The 15,687-nt window shown below is 42.3% G+C and overlaps 1 protein-coding gene across 1 annotated transcript in view; it reads left to right on the plus strand.

The window, feature by feature from the left end:
- RET (ret proto-oncogene) overlaps positions 1-13,381 on the plus strand; it is an 84,002-nt gene extending 70,621 nt beyond the window's left edge. Inside the window, exons 17-20 of the mRNA XM_026678386.2 lie at positions 2,773-2,910; positions 5,990-6,089; positions 10,294-10,441; positions 12,381-13,381. Of these exons, the coding sequence (XP_026534171.1) occupies positions 2,773-2,910; positions 5,990-6,089; positions 10,294-10,441; positions 12,381-12,532 (538 nt within the window). The 3' untranslated portion in view covers positions 12,533-13,381. The remainder of the gene's footprint in view (positions 1-2,772; positions 2,911-5,989; positions 6,090-10,293; positions 10,442-12,380) is intronic.
- Positions 13,382-15,687: the final 2,306 nt, after the last annotated feature.

Consider the following 15,687-nt stretch of genomic DNA (forward strand, 5'->3'; position numbering starts at 1 on the left):
ACTTTGCGGTATCCTTGGGGCAAAGTGGGGGCATGCATGCCCTGGCATTATTGCATAAATGGCTCAAAAATATGTCCTGTGTGTCACATCATTACGAGAACATTTACAGATGAGGAATAGAATAGAATATGAATAACAGAGTTGGAAGGGACCTTGGAGGTCTTCTAGTCCAACCCACTGCCTAAGTAGGAAACCCTACACCATTTCAGACAAATGGTTGTCCAATTTCTTCTTAAAAACTTCCAGTGTTGGAGCATTCACAACCTCTGGAGGCAAGTTGTTTTACTGGTTAATAGTTCTAACTGTCAGGGAATTTCTCCTTAATTCTAAGTTGCTTCTCTCCTTGATTAGTTTCCATCTGTTGCTTCCTTGTCCTGCCTTCTGGTCCTTTGGAGAATAGATTGAAACCCTCCCCCCTCTTTTTTGTGGCAGCCCCTGAAATATTGGAAAGCTGCTCTCATGTCTCCCCTAGTCCTTCTTAGACTAGACATACCCAGTTCCTGCAACCGTTCTTTGTATATTTTAGCCTCCAGTCCCCTAATCCTCTTTGTTGCTCTTGTCTGCACTCTTTCTAGAGTCTCAACATCTTTTTTTACATCTTAAATATTTGCACTGTATTCTGAATTAGGCAAATGATACAATTTGTGTTGTTATAGGTTATGATGTCAGGTTTGTAGAATGTCATTTCAGGCTTGTATGACGTCATTTCAAAATAGGGAACAAACCCATCTTGTTTTTTGTTTTTTTTTTCAACTGATACTCACTACCTAATGTTGATCCAACAGATGAATAATGTAGCTCTTTTAGCTGTTCAGATTTTGTAATATCCTGGCTTTTTTGTTACTGCAAAAAAAGAAAAAGAAAAAAAAAGGAGGTTGGAACTTGGAGGAAGTGTTTCCAACATAGAATAACCCTCTCTGAAATGATACAGGGTTTCCTGCCTGGGCAAGAGGTTGGGCTAGAAGACCTCCAAGGTCCCTTCCAACTCTGTTATTATCTCTTGTTCTTTTTTTTTCTCTTAAAAAGAAGGGGACAGCTCCTTATAGCATTCGCTCATTTGGGCAGCTACTGTAGTATTAGGTGAAGAGCTGGAAGAGACGGTGGATGAAGTTAAGCAAGTCATCAGCCTAGAATTGTCGCATTCCCATAAACGGTCTAAGTCCAACCTCTCATGAATTCCATTGATTTGTTTAGTGCTGATTTAGTATTAAATGTTAGGTGGCTAGACTTGAACTCAACCCTTGAGTCTCTTCCCACCCCCTATAATTTCTTTGAGAATCCACAACATCCTGGCTGGAGGATCTCATGTGTGCTTCTGGAGCCCACTTTGAGTCAAGTGCAGTGAGGTTAGGGGAATTTTGCAAATCGGAAGACCACAGCCGGATTCTATTTCAAGTGCTAAAGAAAACCAACTGCTGGTTGTTTGGTATCACAATACATCATCAGAGCTACGTTCTCAGACAAAAGAATAATGGAGGATGTTCAGCAGTGAAGACTTGCGCTCATATTTCAGTAAGCGGGGGACGAAGAAACCACAGAACGTTGAGGAGTAGCCAACGTTGACTGCAACAGCCACAAAGAAGAAGAAGCAAAAGTGATGACAGCAGCTTCACAAATTTAGTCTTAACTGGGTTATTTAATAAGCATTTATTTGGAGACACATATCTCCAGCAAATGTTAGCATGTCCATATTTCTGTATGTCTAGCGGTTACCAGCAGATAAACAGGGATGAGGGCATTAAATAAAATGGATGATTTAGAATGGTTACCTGTTAGCACCAGGATAACAGAGTTGGAAGGGATCTTGGAGATCTTCTAAACCCTCCTCAAGCAGGAGCCCCTAGACTGTTTCAGACAAAAGGTTGCCCAACCTCTTCTTGAAAGCCTTCAGAGATGGAGCACCCACAATTTCTGAAGGCATGTTAATCGTTGATTAATTGTGCTCACTTGTTGGGAAATTCCTCCTTAATTCCAGGTTGCTCCTCTCCTTGATTAGTTTCCTTCCATTGCTTCTTGTCCTGCCTTCAGGTGCTTTGGAGAATAGCTTGACTCCCTTTTCTTTGGGGCAGCCCCTCAGATATTGCAGGATTGCTATCGTGTCACCCCCCGGTTCTTCTTTTCATTAAACTAGACATACCAAATACTTCTACCTACAAAGCCCATGCATTTTTTTTTTTAAAAAAAGAAGTGATCTTCTGTAGAATCTGCACCCACTGAAGAAGACTGACCCTGGACTAAGAACTGAATCCTTTACGGTCTGCAATTACGAAGTTTTTTTAGCTCCAGTAGATAAACCTTAGGTCTGATCCAGCAAAACAAGGTCACTCTTGTTTAAATGTTGTCTGACAAATATATTAGGCTGCAGCAAATAGGTTTAAGGTGTACATGGAGTATTGGTAGAATCATGCTTCTTGCAGTAATAAGGACCCCATATACAATCCTCTGGGTGATGACCAAATTTAAGTTTATCTGAGAGCCAAAGTTATATACTTTTTTTTTATTAAAAAAAAAAAGGCTTCATGTTTGTGATTCTACAACAGCTCAGCAACTTGCAAAGAAAAAAAACCCTCTTTTGGGGTGAAATTTTACTACAGCCTGCCCTTTGCAACTCGATATTTGATTGTAAGAAAGAACATTCGGAATGCTGGCAAGAAAAATAGAGTTTCTCTTCAAATGTGTCTGTCCTCAGTTCTTTTGGGATACTTTGCGAGGTTTCTTTGTCTGCAGAGTAACTGCTTTTGATTTTTTTTAAAAATTCTTTCCCCCCCTTAGATGGTCATTTGGAGTGCTGCTATGGGAAATCGTGACCCTCGGGGGTAACCCATATCCAGGAATTGCTCCTGAGAGGCTATTTAACCTCTTAAAAACAGGTTATAGAATGGAGAAGCCGGAAAACTGCAGTGAGGAGATGTAAGTATCCTTGGATAAACAATGTTGCAATTCAGAAGGATCATATCCAGCCCAGGAAGGAATACAATCAGCTATTTTCTCTTAGATTTCTGCGAGTTGGTTGAACGCGATCATCCGTAAGGGTTGTCTGATCTAAGCTTCCCAAGATCATGAAGCTGACTCCTTATCCCGATAAAACCTCTTTTATTTAGTTTAAAGGGAATTCCTCTCCAGCAAAGTCCCAGCAAACAGTCTTTCAAGAGATTGCACATCTACAGACCTTGATCAGGCTTGGAGAGTTGCCTGGCCAATATCTTCCAAATGCCATGCTGTAGCAGCAATGACCATGCTGTAGCAGCAATGACTCAGGAACAGATCTTCACTCTAATGAATTGAACTAATTGTTTCCTGCAAACACTATTCCCCCTTTGCTCCTCTTTATTCCCTATGGAAGGGGCCATTCACCATCCACCTGTGCCTTTATCCCCATGTCGACCCTTGTTCCTTAGCTGTTTCCTTCTCCCAGCAGCTCTGCGCATGTGCACACTGGGAACAGGCTCCAGCAGTTGCTCTTCCCCACTGATCTCCGATTCCGAAGGCAGCTGATAACTGTCAGACGGCCGTGGCCCCATCTCTGCCTCCGACGCAGAGCCCTTGTCAGAGTCTTCCCCAGACTCCAGGACTGGCCCATGTTCCTTCCCAACCTCCTCACTGTCCGAGTCTGCCGCCAGCTCTGTTGGCGGGTCAAAGGACAGCAGGTGAACTCCAGTTCATCACCATGGCATCATCTGCCAAGGACATCCATCATATAATTGGTGTGATGGTGTCATGACATGACTGACAGCTCCTTGGCTTCTACAGCCTTGAGGATGCAACATGTGTGTGCCTGAACTGTCTAGGAGGAATTATTTTCCTCATCATGGAGGAGAAATCACAGACAGCCTTTAAACTTTTAACCATGATCCCAAAGGGATGAAGGTCTGTTGTACCACAGAGGAAAGATGATTAATGGGTTCATCAAATTCGGTTTCTTCCTCTTAGCAACTTCTAGTCCTGGTGCTCCCTAAGCTTGGCTGTTCTCTTGTAGACATTTCATTACCCAACTACATCATATCTTCAGGGCAGTAGTTGAAGATGTGCACTGAAGATGTTACCTGGTTTGGTAATGAAATGTCTTCAAGAAAACAACCAAGCTCAGAAGTCCACAGTTCAGTCCTGAGCTACAAACATTGTCTTCTAAGGATGAACTTGTGTTGTTGAAGATGGCCCTGGTTGATAATCCAGGTCCATAGGTGTGCATCATAGTTGGGAAATACCAGTCAAATCCTTAAGACCCTTACCCATAATTATATTCTCCAGTCTCTCCTTCAGTGAGAACCAGGGCTTGCTATTGCTTAGTCCTTTTGCTTTCTTAGACTTTACCTAAGATGGGAAAAGAATAGTTACAGGGCTGATGAGAGAGGGAATATATATATATATTTTAATTGTTTTTGTTTTCTGAGGTTCTCGCGGTATTTGTATGTGGATCTTTGGTTATTCGGGTTTTCTCCGCGTAAGATTGGAAGTATCTAGGCAACGCTTTCGATGAAGTCTCATTCATCATCTTCAGGCTTCTGTCTTCAGCTCTGTGCTTCTCAGAGTGATGTGAGCTTGCAGCTGCTTCTTCCTTTTAACTGCTAGTGGGGTGTGACTTGATTGGGTGGGGGCTTGGCTGTGTTCTGATTGGGTGGGGGTGTGTTCTCATTGGTTGGGGGTTTGGCTGTGTTCTGATTGGTTGGGGGTTGGCCATGTTCTGATTGGCTGGAGGTGTGTTCTGTTCAGGTGGGGGCTTGGTTGTGCTCAGGTTGGTCTTAGTTACTGGGGATTTGAGCTGGTGAGCTGTGATCTTGCTGTTTGGCTTCGAGTTCGTGGTCGTGCTGCATCTTCATGGTGGGGGTCAGTTCGCTTCATGTATGGCTCAGAGGGTTTGAAGTGGGTAGTGATGTAGCTGCAGTGCGGCTTCTGGTCTGTGGTCGTGTCTCATCTTCTGTGTGGGTGTGAGTCTGCTTTTTACGTGGAAGTGTGGTGGTGGCATCTTGTGTGGCCCTCGTGGGTGTGGGTCTGGTGTCATTCATCATGTTAGGTACTCGTCTGTTCATGAGGGCGGGTTTCCAAATGGCTGGTAAGCGGGAGGTGTCATCTCTTTTATTCATGCTGTGTGGGCGTTTTTCTATCTCTATGGCTTCTCTGATTATTCTGTTGTTGAAGTGTTCAGTTTTGGCGATAGTTCTGGTATTTTTAAAGTCAATCTCATGTCCTGTGGCTTTGAGGTGTTGGACCAGGGAAGAGGTCGGTTCTTCTTTTTGATTGAGTTCTTATGTTCTTCAATGCGTGCACTTATTCTTCTGTTAGTTTGTCCAATGTATGTGGTGGGGCAGGCGGTGCAAGGGATTTCATATACTCCTTTAATTGTTTTAATTTTAATTGTTTTTATATTCTTTGCAATATTTTACGATTTCAGCCAGTGGACACGTTGGGTATGAATCTGTTGAACTAATGCATTTCAGCAAAAGTCCTAACATCAGTCTTCACGCATGTATATGCATGTGTTGGAGAAATCTATTGGATTTGTCCTAAAGCTTTTTTGTGGGGAGTGGGAGGTTCTGAAAAGGTCATAAAATACACAAGGAAAATTGAAAAAAAAAGATATGGGACAGAGACTTGTGATTGCTTATTTCATAGGGTGCCCCATTCCAGTAGATTCCAATACCACCTTCACAAAACCAACAAAACAGAAATATTGGAATCCAGGAATTATTATTATTACTACTTCTACTACTCCACTCCTCCCCTCTTCCTCTCCTTCTCCTCTCCTTCTTCCTTTTCTTCTCCTCTTCCTCTACTTCCTCTCCTCCTTTTTCTTCTCCTTCTCCTCCTCCTCCTTTTTCTTCTCCTTCTCCTCTTCTCCTCCAACTCCTTTTTCTCCTCCTCCTCTTCCTCCTCTTCCCCTCCTCCTTTTTCTTCTCCTCTTCTTGTCCCCCTCCTCTTCCTCTTCTTCTCCTCTTCCTCTCCTCCTCTTCCTCTTTATCTGAAAATTAAAAGTTTGCTTCTTTTCTTAAAGGTACAATTTGATGCTTCACTGCTGGAAACAGGAACCAGATAAAAGGCCAATGTTTGCTGAGATCAGTAAAGAATTAGAAAAAATGATGGTCAAGAGCCGGGTAAGAACCTTTCCAAATTTATTAGCGCTTACGTAGGTATCGTGGGGGGTGATTGGTAAATTTCTCTTGGAGTGTCTACCCCTTGCAATTGAATAGAACTTGTTTAAGGAGAGATTTAAAGAAAGGATATTTGAAAGGCAGGAAGGGAGAAAAGCCCAGCTAATCACTTGGGATCAGACATGCTGCAGTTATTTAGATTAAGGCAACATTTAAGGTCAGATAGAACTGCAGAGTGCAAAATACTTTTGTGCACACATGCACAGGCCGATTATACGGTAGCAATCAAATTTATTCATTTTACTTAGCGTATGGCAAATGCATGGACTTCCAGTTGTTCAAATGTTTGAAACGGATATTTTCAATCAATAGCAATCAAACATCACCGTTTAATTTAAAGGAAGCAGTGCAGGGACGGGATTCTACCGGCTCTGTCCACCTCTGTAGAACCGGTTGCTCCGAAGAGAAGCAGACACAGAACCGGTTCTGTGTCTGCTGCTGTTTTGGCCCACCCGCCCGCCTGGGCTCTTACCTGACCTTTATTTCCTGCTTTTTCAACCGCAGCTGCTTTGCGCGGCACAGCTGTGGCTGAAAAAGCAGGAAAAAAGGGCTTTTCCAACCACTGCGCACTTGCACGCAGCACTGCTCAGCTGTCCGGGCAGCTCAGCAGGTCATAAATTGCACTCGCCCGACTTGTGCATGCGCGCGTGACACAGAGCAACAGAACCGGTAGTTATGCTGGTCAGATCCCATCCCTGAAGCAGTGTTACCATCACAAAAAGAAAGAAAGGCCGTTTCATATAACATGTCGTCTCTTTGGGCAGCTTTCGGAAGTACGAAATGGGAATTCAGCCCAACAGGTGTATGAAAATGTCTGCAGCTGCCCTACTACTTACCTTTGGACGGTTGTAGCCAGGCCTCGCACCCCCCCAACCCCTGCCTGGCTGGTCCATTACTTCTTCAGCCGGCAAGGCTGGCAAGGTTTCCTGAAGGCCTCTGTAGCTGAGAACAAAACTCCGGATTGATCCAGAACTCAATTATTGGCTTGCAGAGGCCTTCAGAAAAGCCTTGCCAGCCACAGAAGAAGAAGTTCCTGAAGGCCTCGGACAGCAATATCTCAGGATCACGTGATCCTGTTTTTTGACCTTCTGTTCTGACCCAAACCCTTTTCCAATAAAACAAACATGAACCAAAGGGAACAGAAGCCTTTTAATGATTCTTACAAATCCCTGGTTTAAAGGCTGCTGCAAACTAATTAACTTTGATAAGCACAAGCCTTGCCAAAACTGTGCAAGGCTGCCAAGGATCACAGATAAGGTTATCTAGAAATATTTTACAACACGAGAGTCTTCAAATACCAGCTAAGATACTGCAATGTCCACAACGCTCAAGTTACAAAACGTCTTTACTTCCTGCAAAGAACTTCCGATTCACAGCTGGCTTTTATCTCTTGAAGGAGGGACCATTACCTTGCAGCCTTACTCCCAAGTTGCCTGTGCTGCTGCAGCTGCTCTTTCCTGTGAGCAGCCCTGTGTGCACACGCACTTGGCACAGGCTCCTCGGGAACCTCCTCATTGCTGCTGCCAGCCCCACAATCTCTGAAGGCAACAGTTCACTCCCTAATGGTCCTGGCCCCTCATCTGAGTCCTCGCTCTCCTCAGCCATCCGCACCCGCTGCTGACTAACCACAACACTTTCCGTGGGAAAGCCAGATTCATTTCAACAATCATGTGACTAACTTAACAACAGCAGGGATTCCCTTAACAACAGTGGGTGAGAAATTGTTTATTTTATTTTAGGAAATTTATATTGTCACCTATTCACACACGGCAACTCAAGGCGGCTTACAGGAGTAAAGAGAATAGTCACATAATAAATTAATATAATAATATAATTGTCAACTCATAAAATATTTCGATGGTCTTTTTAGAGTTGCCAACAGAAAGGGAGGGGGGAGGAATGTGGCAGCTTGGAAATCAAAAGTGCATTCTATAAATAGTTTTCACTAGGTGACTGAAGTTTCTGCCGTGCAAAAATCTAGTTGGAGAGTATGATTGATGACTCTGGGCTATGGATGTGTCCCATTGGAGAATATGAATTGTGATAAACTCAGGAGTGGAGGGAAAACCAGGGTCAAGGGTGACAGTGCATTACATGTCTCAGAATCGGCTACACCCAGGCAGTGCCGGACATGTTTACTCCCAATAAATCCTTTTGAAGTTTGGCTCGAGACTCATGATTTAACTGGGGTAACTGCTGGAATCCTGACAGTAATAACCCCACCCCACCCCAGTGACAACAAATCACATGGGGCAAAATGGAGCAAAATTTGTGTAATAACCGTCTTGCTCAGGAACAAAAGAGATCAATTGTGGTCATAAATTGAGGACTAGCTATAGATAGAGTGTGTGAGCATTGTTGCATAGTGTACAAGGAGTATGTGTGAATGCTCTGTTTCATCGTTCCTTCTTGAACTTTCTCAGATCGGGAAGTCGGGGATTGGGGAGGTTAAAATTAAAGGAAAGAGGTTATCATAAAAGAAAACTATCAGTATTGCCCATCTGCACCTCCTAGGAGATAAAAAAGCCATCTCTCCTTGTTACCAAAAAATAAATCCCCAAACACGATCAACATAAATGTAAAAGAAGTTCTCAGGAACCTTTGGAATGAAATTTAAATGAACTCTCTCCCCTGTGGAAGAAAACTCGAGAAATTGAAGGACATTTTTTTACAGTGAAGGTTGGCGCAATTCTGCTGATCTTGGGATTTCCCCAACCTTGCAAATGGCTTTCTCCTTTCTGTAGGTTGTGTAAGTACGCAACTCCTTGCTTTGGTGTGGTTGTTTTTTTTTTTTTTTTAACATGGTGCAATTTTAATAGAAGACCATGTCTTGCAATGAGATTAAATCCACATGATGTTGAGTTGTGATGTGATCACACGATACCCATCCGATCTGCCCCAGAGCTTTTAGTGAAGATTTTAATGTATGCAAAGCATGTTGTATTTGCTTGGGGTGTGTGTATCTTCCATATTCAGCAGTACCAGATGTGCATGAATTCAGTGCTTCTGAACAAAAAAAATCTCCATAATTTCAGACAAAGGATTATTCAGAGAGGCTTCTGTAGCAAATTGATGATCCGGTCTCCTGAAAGAGATATAATGCTGGATGAGTAGGCTGTGGACTTCCTTGCCAGATGTTAGTGTGTTGGCAAGGAACTGCTGCTTAAGTTGAGGAGAACTGGAGAACTTCAGCAGATATCTAAGGGAACATGAATTGGACTGATTCCAAGGAAAAATGTCTCCAGGGCTGCTAGTTTTCCAGACAATAAAATATTCTGAATCTCTCCAAACTGAGTTTTTATTGAAAAATGCCCAGCGAGGCAGGGAAGAGGGCTCAAGCATAGAATTACCCTTGAATCATTGTGTAGCTGCAAGAGATCTAAAAGTCTATGGAGCTTCTTCATCATCCTGGTCAAGGTTGTCCCAAAGGTGCTTTTTTCAGGAGGCAACTGGGCTTTCTGGTTTTTTCTTTGAAGATGTTTCACTTCTCATCCAAGAAGCTTCTTCAGCTCTGACTGGATGGTGGGGAATGGAAGGATTTACACTCCTTGCAGACAGCTGGTCATTTGCCTCCTTTTAGAGAGTCCTTGAGGCCACTTGGAGGTTTATCTGTGTCCTCAGGGTCGGTCACCTGAGTGGTGCTCCTGCTTCCTGTACTCTGCAATTTTTTCCTCTGGAAATCCATTCCTACTCCCAGACCCTTCCAAGGGTGTTCTTTTAGAATTTTAGAATTCTTTTAGAATGCAAATGTCCAGCTGTCTGCAAGGACAGAATGCAAATGACCAGCTGTCTGCAAGGAATATAAATCCTTCCATCCTCCACCATTTGTCAGAGCTGAAGAAGCTTCTTGGATGAGAAGTGAAATGTCTTCAAAGAAAAACCAGAAAGTCCAGTTGTCTCTTGGGGAAAAAAGCACCCTTTGGGACAAGAGACCTAAAACCTCTATTGGAACCTTTATCTCTCCCTTCTCAAGGCAAGGCAAGCTCGGGAGATTCCTGTATTACAGGCAGAACGCAATGAAGTAGTTAGCTTGAACTCTCCCCGTGCGGCTCTGGTTGCTAGTTGCGCCTGACATTTTTAACCTGTGACTTGAATGGAGACCCAAAGGCCTCTGTCCTTAACCCTCTTTTCTCTTTTCTTGGCTTAGGACTATTTAGATCTGGCCGCGTCCACTCCTTCGGACTCTCTGCTTTACGATGATGGACTCTCGGAAGAAGAGATGCCGCTTGTGGATTGTAATAATGTTCCCGTCCCTCGAACTCTTCCTTCCACATGGATTGAAAACAAACTCTATGGTAGAATTTCACATGCATTTACTAGATTCTAGCCACACACAACCTCCCAAAACTGATTTCCTCTTCTGCACTGTCCTCACTGCTCTCTGTACTTCCCCTTCCGAGTATCATTTGTTTGGTATGAAACCAGTCAAACTTTAGCTTGGCAAGAACCCTCCCCTCTTTCCTTTTTTCTTTCTTTCTTCATTTCTGTCAAGCTCTGCTGTAGGCTCTTCCTTTAGCCATCTTTGACAGCTGTGTTCAACAATAACAACAACAAAAAATAACACTTAAAAGGATGTGAAAACGTGCAACCAATCCTTATCTATCTATCTATCTATCTATCTATCTATCTATCTATCTATCTATCTATCTATCTATCTATCTATCTATACTTGGATATAGATATGTAGTCTAAGAAAGACAAAAATCCTACAATCAGGGAAGCACTCTCAGGGGAAAAAATACGCTAGCCATTATCCAATTAAAAATTGTCCTTTTTGTGTATGTCTGGGGTTAGAGCATTGAAATCCTATTTTTTATTTATTTATTTTGGGAGGTGGTGTCTTCTTTTTTTTTTTTAGCATCCCTGTTTTTACGGCTTAAAAGTTTGGGTTGAGCCTCTCCCTTTCACCATTTTAGAGTCCGCTCCTGTTTTGGATTCGGATGGAAATTCACAATCAGAAATGTTGCCTTCTATATGTTACGTTTCTGTTCAGTCATGCCTGCTTACTGAACAATGGGATTTTTCAGACAGGTCTGGGGGAAGAGTTGAAAGACTCAGCTGAAAACTGTAGGGAAGTCCCCACCGCTTGATAGAGAATGGTTGAGTGAGCCCACGAAAGCAACCATTACTGTTTTCACATGCTTTTGGGGTTGTCGTTTGTTTTTTCTCCCCCAATGAAAATGTTTAGCCTCTACACCCTGTTTTGAATGTGGTTGCAAGTATCTTCAAAGGAATGTGCTTTGTTATTGTGGTGGTGAGATGGGACAGTAAAGACAGATCTTGCCAAAACTCCTACATTTTGGTCTTCTAATTAAATGTTGCACATGCCATCAAAGGCCTTGGAATGATTTTTAATTCAAGCTGTGCCTTTCCATTTGTTTGTCATGTCCAGGGGCTCAAACCCCTAGCCCCAAATTCTTACATTTGTAGTCAGGCACTTAAATAGTTTCCATGCCAAGTTTTGAAATCCAGAATTTTTGGGGGTGGGAAGTGGGTGGAAAGTGTGGCTCTTTTCAATGGGCATGATAAGATTCCCTATAAGATACTTGATTTAGTATTTCATTTGCAAGAACCTTAGGCTTGATGGGATCAAGGGATTGTGCTGGGTATTATTATTACTCTGCCCAATTCCAAAACCATTCTGAGCACCTTACAAGTTATTTTTTTTTAAAAAAAAGACAAACAACAAATTAAGCCATTTACGAAAAGCCAGAAACAAGTTTTGCTTTATATCCATTTCAGTGGCCTTACGGAATACGTTCCAGGCTCTCGAAACACATCTATATACATTTACATGTGTGCCTGTAAACACACAAACACACAAATAAACCTTCCTTCTTTCGTCTATCAGTGTCTTTGATTGAAAACATACATGCAGAGGCTTTCAACCTTTTTTTTTTTTTTTTGCAAATTGTGAGATTTATCGATGCTTACACTGCAAGAACCTCTTGTGTTTTTGCCTTCCCTTAAATATATATAAAACCTTCTCAAATTTTTAAAAAGAGCAAACGTTTTTCAGCAGGCCTGCCTCGAAGTACCCCTATTTTTGTGAGTTTCAGCTTTGGGTCCCAGTTCCTTGGAAAACACCTTGGAGTTTCTTGGGGTGGAGGCGCCCGGGGGTCATTTTGTCATTTGGCTTGCAATTTGCAAAGGGAGTTTTGCCAAGGGCCTTACTGTCTGCACGTGAAGTGTGGGTTCTTCAGTGCAGAAAAAATTATCTGTTTTCATTTTTAGGCATGTCATACCCGAACTGGCCCGAAGAGAGCCCTGTTCCACTTGCGAGAAGCGACGGGCCTAAGGCTGTGTTTTCAAGATATGCCAATGATAGTGTTTATGCTAACTGGATGGTTTCACCCTCAGCAACCAAATTTATGGACAGAGTTTGATAGTTAACAGTTGCTTGGTGGAAGGTAACCGATGCAGGAAGGAGTTTCCCATCCCCCACTCCCCAATGTCCAAAGAGTTGAGTGTCCCTTCAGCTCATTCTTTGAATAGCAACAACTGGTTGAAGCAAACAAGGAATGTCAAGGATGGGGAAACTTTTGAAATGGACTTAAATTTCAATCTACTTTTTTTAAGTTTCTAAAATGTGCCCTCCCCATTTCCCTCTCTGATGATGAACACTGTCACAGACTTTGGTTCCAACTCTATATAAAAAGTCCTAAAAGCGGCATCCAAAGAGGTTTTAAACAGGCTAAGATGGCGGCCACGTTGACATGGTCCAATGGCTGCCATTTTGAGTCCCTGCCTTGACCTCTCTGGCAGATGCCCATTTACTATTTTAGACTTTTTTTTTTTTTTGCCTCAAAGAGTTCTCCAAGAATTTCATTTAGATTTGATGCAGCCACTGGATTTCTTATGTAAGCGTTTCCGAATAACTTCACATTCCTAGAATGGCTGTTTTTTTTATGGGGGCGGCGAGCGAAATCCTGTGGTTTCACTAGCGACTTCTGTTCCCTATGGTTGTTGCTAAGAAAAAAAGGCAAATTAAAACAAGAAGCACAAAGTGAGAAAGCACTTGTTTTTTTGTTTTTCCCCTTCCAAAATATGCCAGAGCTTGAGCTCGCATTAAGCGTGTTCGTGTGGAATTGGCAGTAGGAAATTGGTTTGGAATCAAGAGCGATAACGGACCAAAAACAGCATTTTGGAAACCTTGTAGTAATGTACTGTTCTGTGGTTATGGGGAAAATAAGCGTTCTTTTTAAAAAAAAAATAAGAAAAGAAAGAAAGAAAGACTAAAAAAAAAATCAGGGTTAAACTATTCTTACCGTTAGCACAATAGAAAACTTCGATATCTTAGAAACTAGAATAGAGAGAGTTGATCTCAGAATACCCACCCCATATAATTTGATTTTCCATCACATTCCTTCTGTTGTTATCTTAACGTGGGCTCCAGATGTTTTGAAACCAACTGGCACAAAGAGAACCAGTTTAGTTTTGCTCCATAAATTTTACTTCTTTCATCAAAAAAACTTTTATTTCTGCCACCCATCCGGTACGGATACACTCTTTAACTGGGGCGAATAATCTTCAAAAGCATCATTTCTATCTTCAGTCTTTCCCTGCCCTAGACCAAATTTCCGCCTTCCGCTTTTCATTCCATTCCAACCGTCAGTCTTTAGTTAATATTAGCAAGGATTTTTCAAATCTCACTACTGGAAGACCTGAAACACCAGAGGAGACAATCTTAACTGTTGGTCGTGAAGAATCGGCACTGATGTGATGGTACACCATCATTCTCTTCCTATTTTGTAGTCCAAACCATGTTAAAGCAGAAATCTTGGTTACGTTAACCACAGTTATTAATTAGTAACCACAAACTTGATGAAGACACATAGTTGCGAGAGGGAAAAGTGGCATTCCCAGCAACTTTGTGAACCAAAAGTAACAGAAAATGAGTGTTGAATCTGCTGTTAGCCCCAACAGAAATTTTAATTTATACGATTCCTGTTTTTTGTGTGACAAGTGTACATATGGTACACACTCTTTGTCTCATATTTAATCTTTACTCTCTATGTGTTTGTATGTTTTCCTCCTCCGTCAGTGTAGGGGGGAAAAAATGTCTAAGGCTGTTGTCTTTTTCCAAAGAGTTAAAGCTAAAACCAGATCTGATGTTTTCAATTTTTGGCACAGTGTTTTTCGGAAGCGAGCTGACACTTACAGAGCTTTCTTGCAACGTGTAGCAGAAAATGCATTACATGATTGTGTATTTTTGTTGTTGTTGTTGTTCGTCGTTTCACAATTTCTAAAGAATGCTGGAGTGTTCATCCAACATTTTGTTACCTTTTGGGGATAGTCCCGCCTGTTCCAAATATACCAAAGTGTTGCTCATTCCATCCCTTAGGTTTTCAGCTGAGTAATTTTGTGTGTCTCCTTTATGTGCTCCAATTATTTCATAAGTCATGAGTCAGATTTGCCAAAAACACAATCACACCAGAGGGCTGAACACCTCCTTGGGATAACTTGGTTTCAAAATAAGCTACTTTTCAAGATGAAAGAACAGGAGGACAGTTTCTGTTCTGTTAAACTATTATATTATGCATTTGTGTTTACAAGGGGGAAAATACGTATCTGTGTATACAGATGTCCAACAGCTGTCAGTATCCTGTAACAAGCAGTCATCTCAAATAATAATAATAATAAAATATGTAAATGTCGGAGTTTTAATAATTCATTTGGGGTTGAGCCAGAAGTCTGTAATGACTGAATTAAATGGAGCCCTTGAGGATTTAACTACAATTGCCCAGTTTGTGATGTGGTTCGCTGGCAGCCGGTGCAGATGGCAGTGGAATCGGACAATGGGGAAGAACAGTGACCAGTCCGGGAGTCTGGAGAGGACTAGGACGAGGGTCCTGTGTCCAATGCAGAGATGGGGCCAGGACCATCTGGGAGTGGAGTTCTGACTCCAGAGCCTCCAGAGTCTGGCAGCAGCGAGGCAGAGGAACAAGGGGAGCCTGTTCTCAGTGCACATGTGCGCAGAGCTGCTAGAAGGCGAGAGCAGCGGAGACAAAAGGGGCGACTCAGGAGTAAGGCTGGGAAATGATTGTCCCTCCCCTAAGGTATAAAAGTCAGGCAAAGATGACGAAACCTTTGCAGGAAGCAAAGTTGTTTGTTCAGTTCAGATTCATTCTTGAAGCTCTTTGTACTTTGGTTGGTTGTTTTTCTAGTTCATTTGACACTTCTGTTATTGGCAGCACTTCCCAGGAAAGAAAGGTGGGTGCTTATCTCAAGGGACTGTTTGAGATTCATTACTGGCTGGGAATGAAAACAATTCCCAGCATTGCAATAAAACAAGACTTGTTTTTAAAATAAGCGTGTGCATAATTACGGTCTTGGAAGCCTTGGTCAGAACAGATTGGGCCAAAGGAAGAAATTGCACACAGTACAATAGTCCTTGACTTACAACAGTTCATTTGGTGACCATTCAAAGTTACAACAGCACTGAAACATGTGATTTGATGGCTGTTTTTCAGTTACGACATTTTCAGTATCCACATGATCAAAATTCATCCCCCTTGGCAACCGGTTCATACTTATGACA

This window comes from Notechis scutatus, chromosome 4 (genome assembly GCF_049901735.1).
Source record: "Notechis scutatus isolate UNSWTSFEM ecotype Mainland chromosome 4, rNotScu1.2, whole genome shotgun sequence".
In the NCBI taxonomy this organism is placed as follows: Eukaryota; Metazoa; Chordata; class Lepidosauria; order Squamata; family Elapidae; genus Notechis; species Notechis scutatus.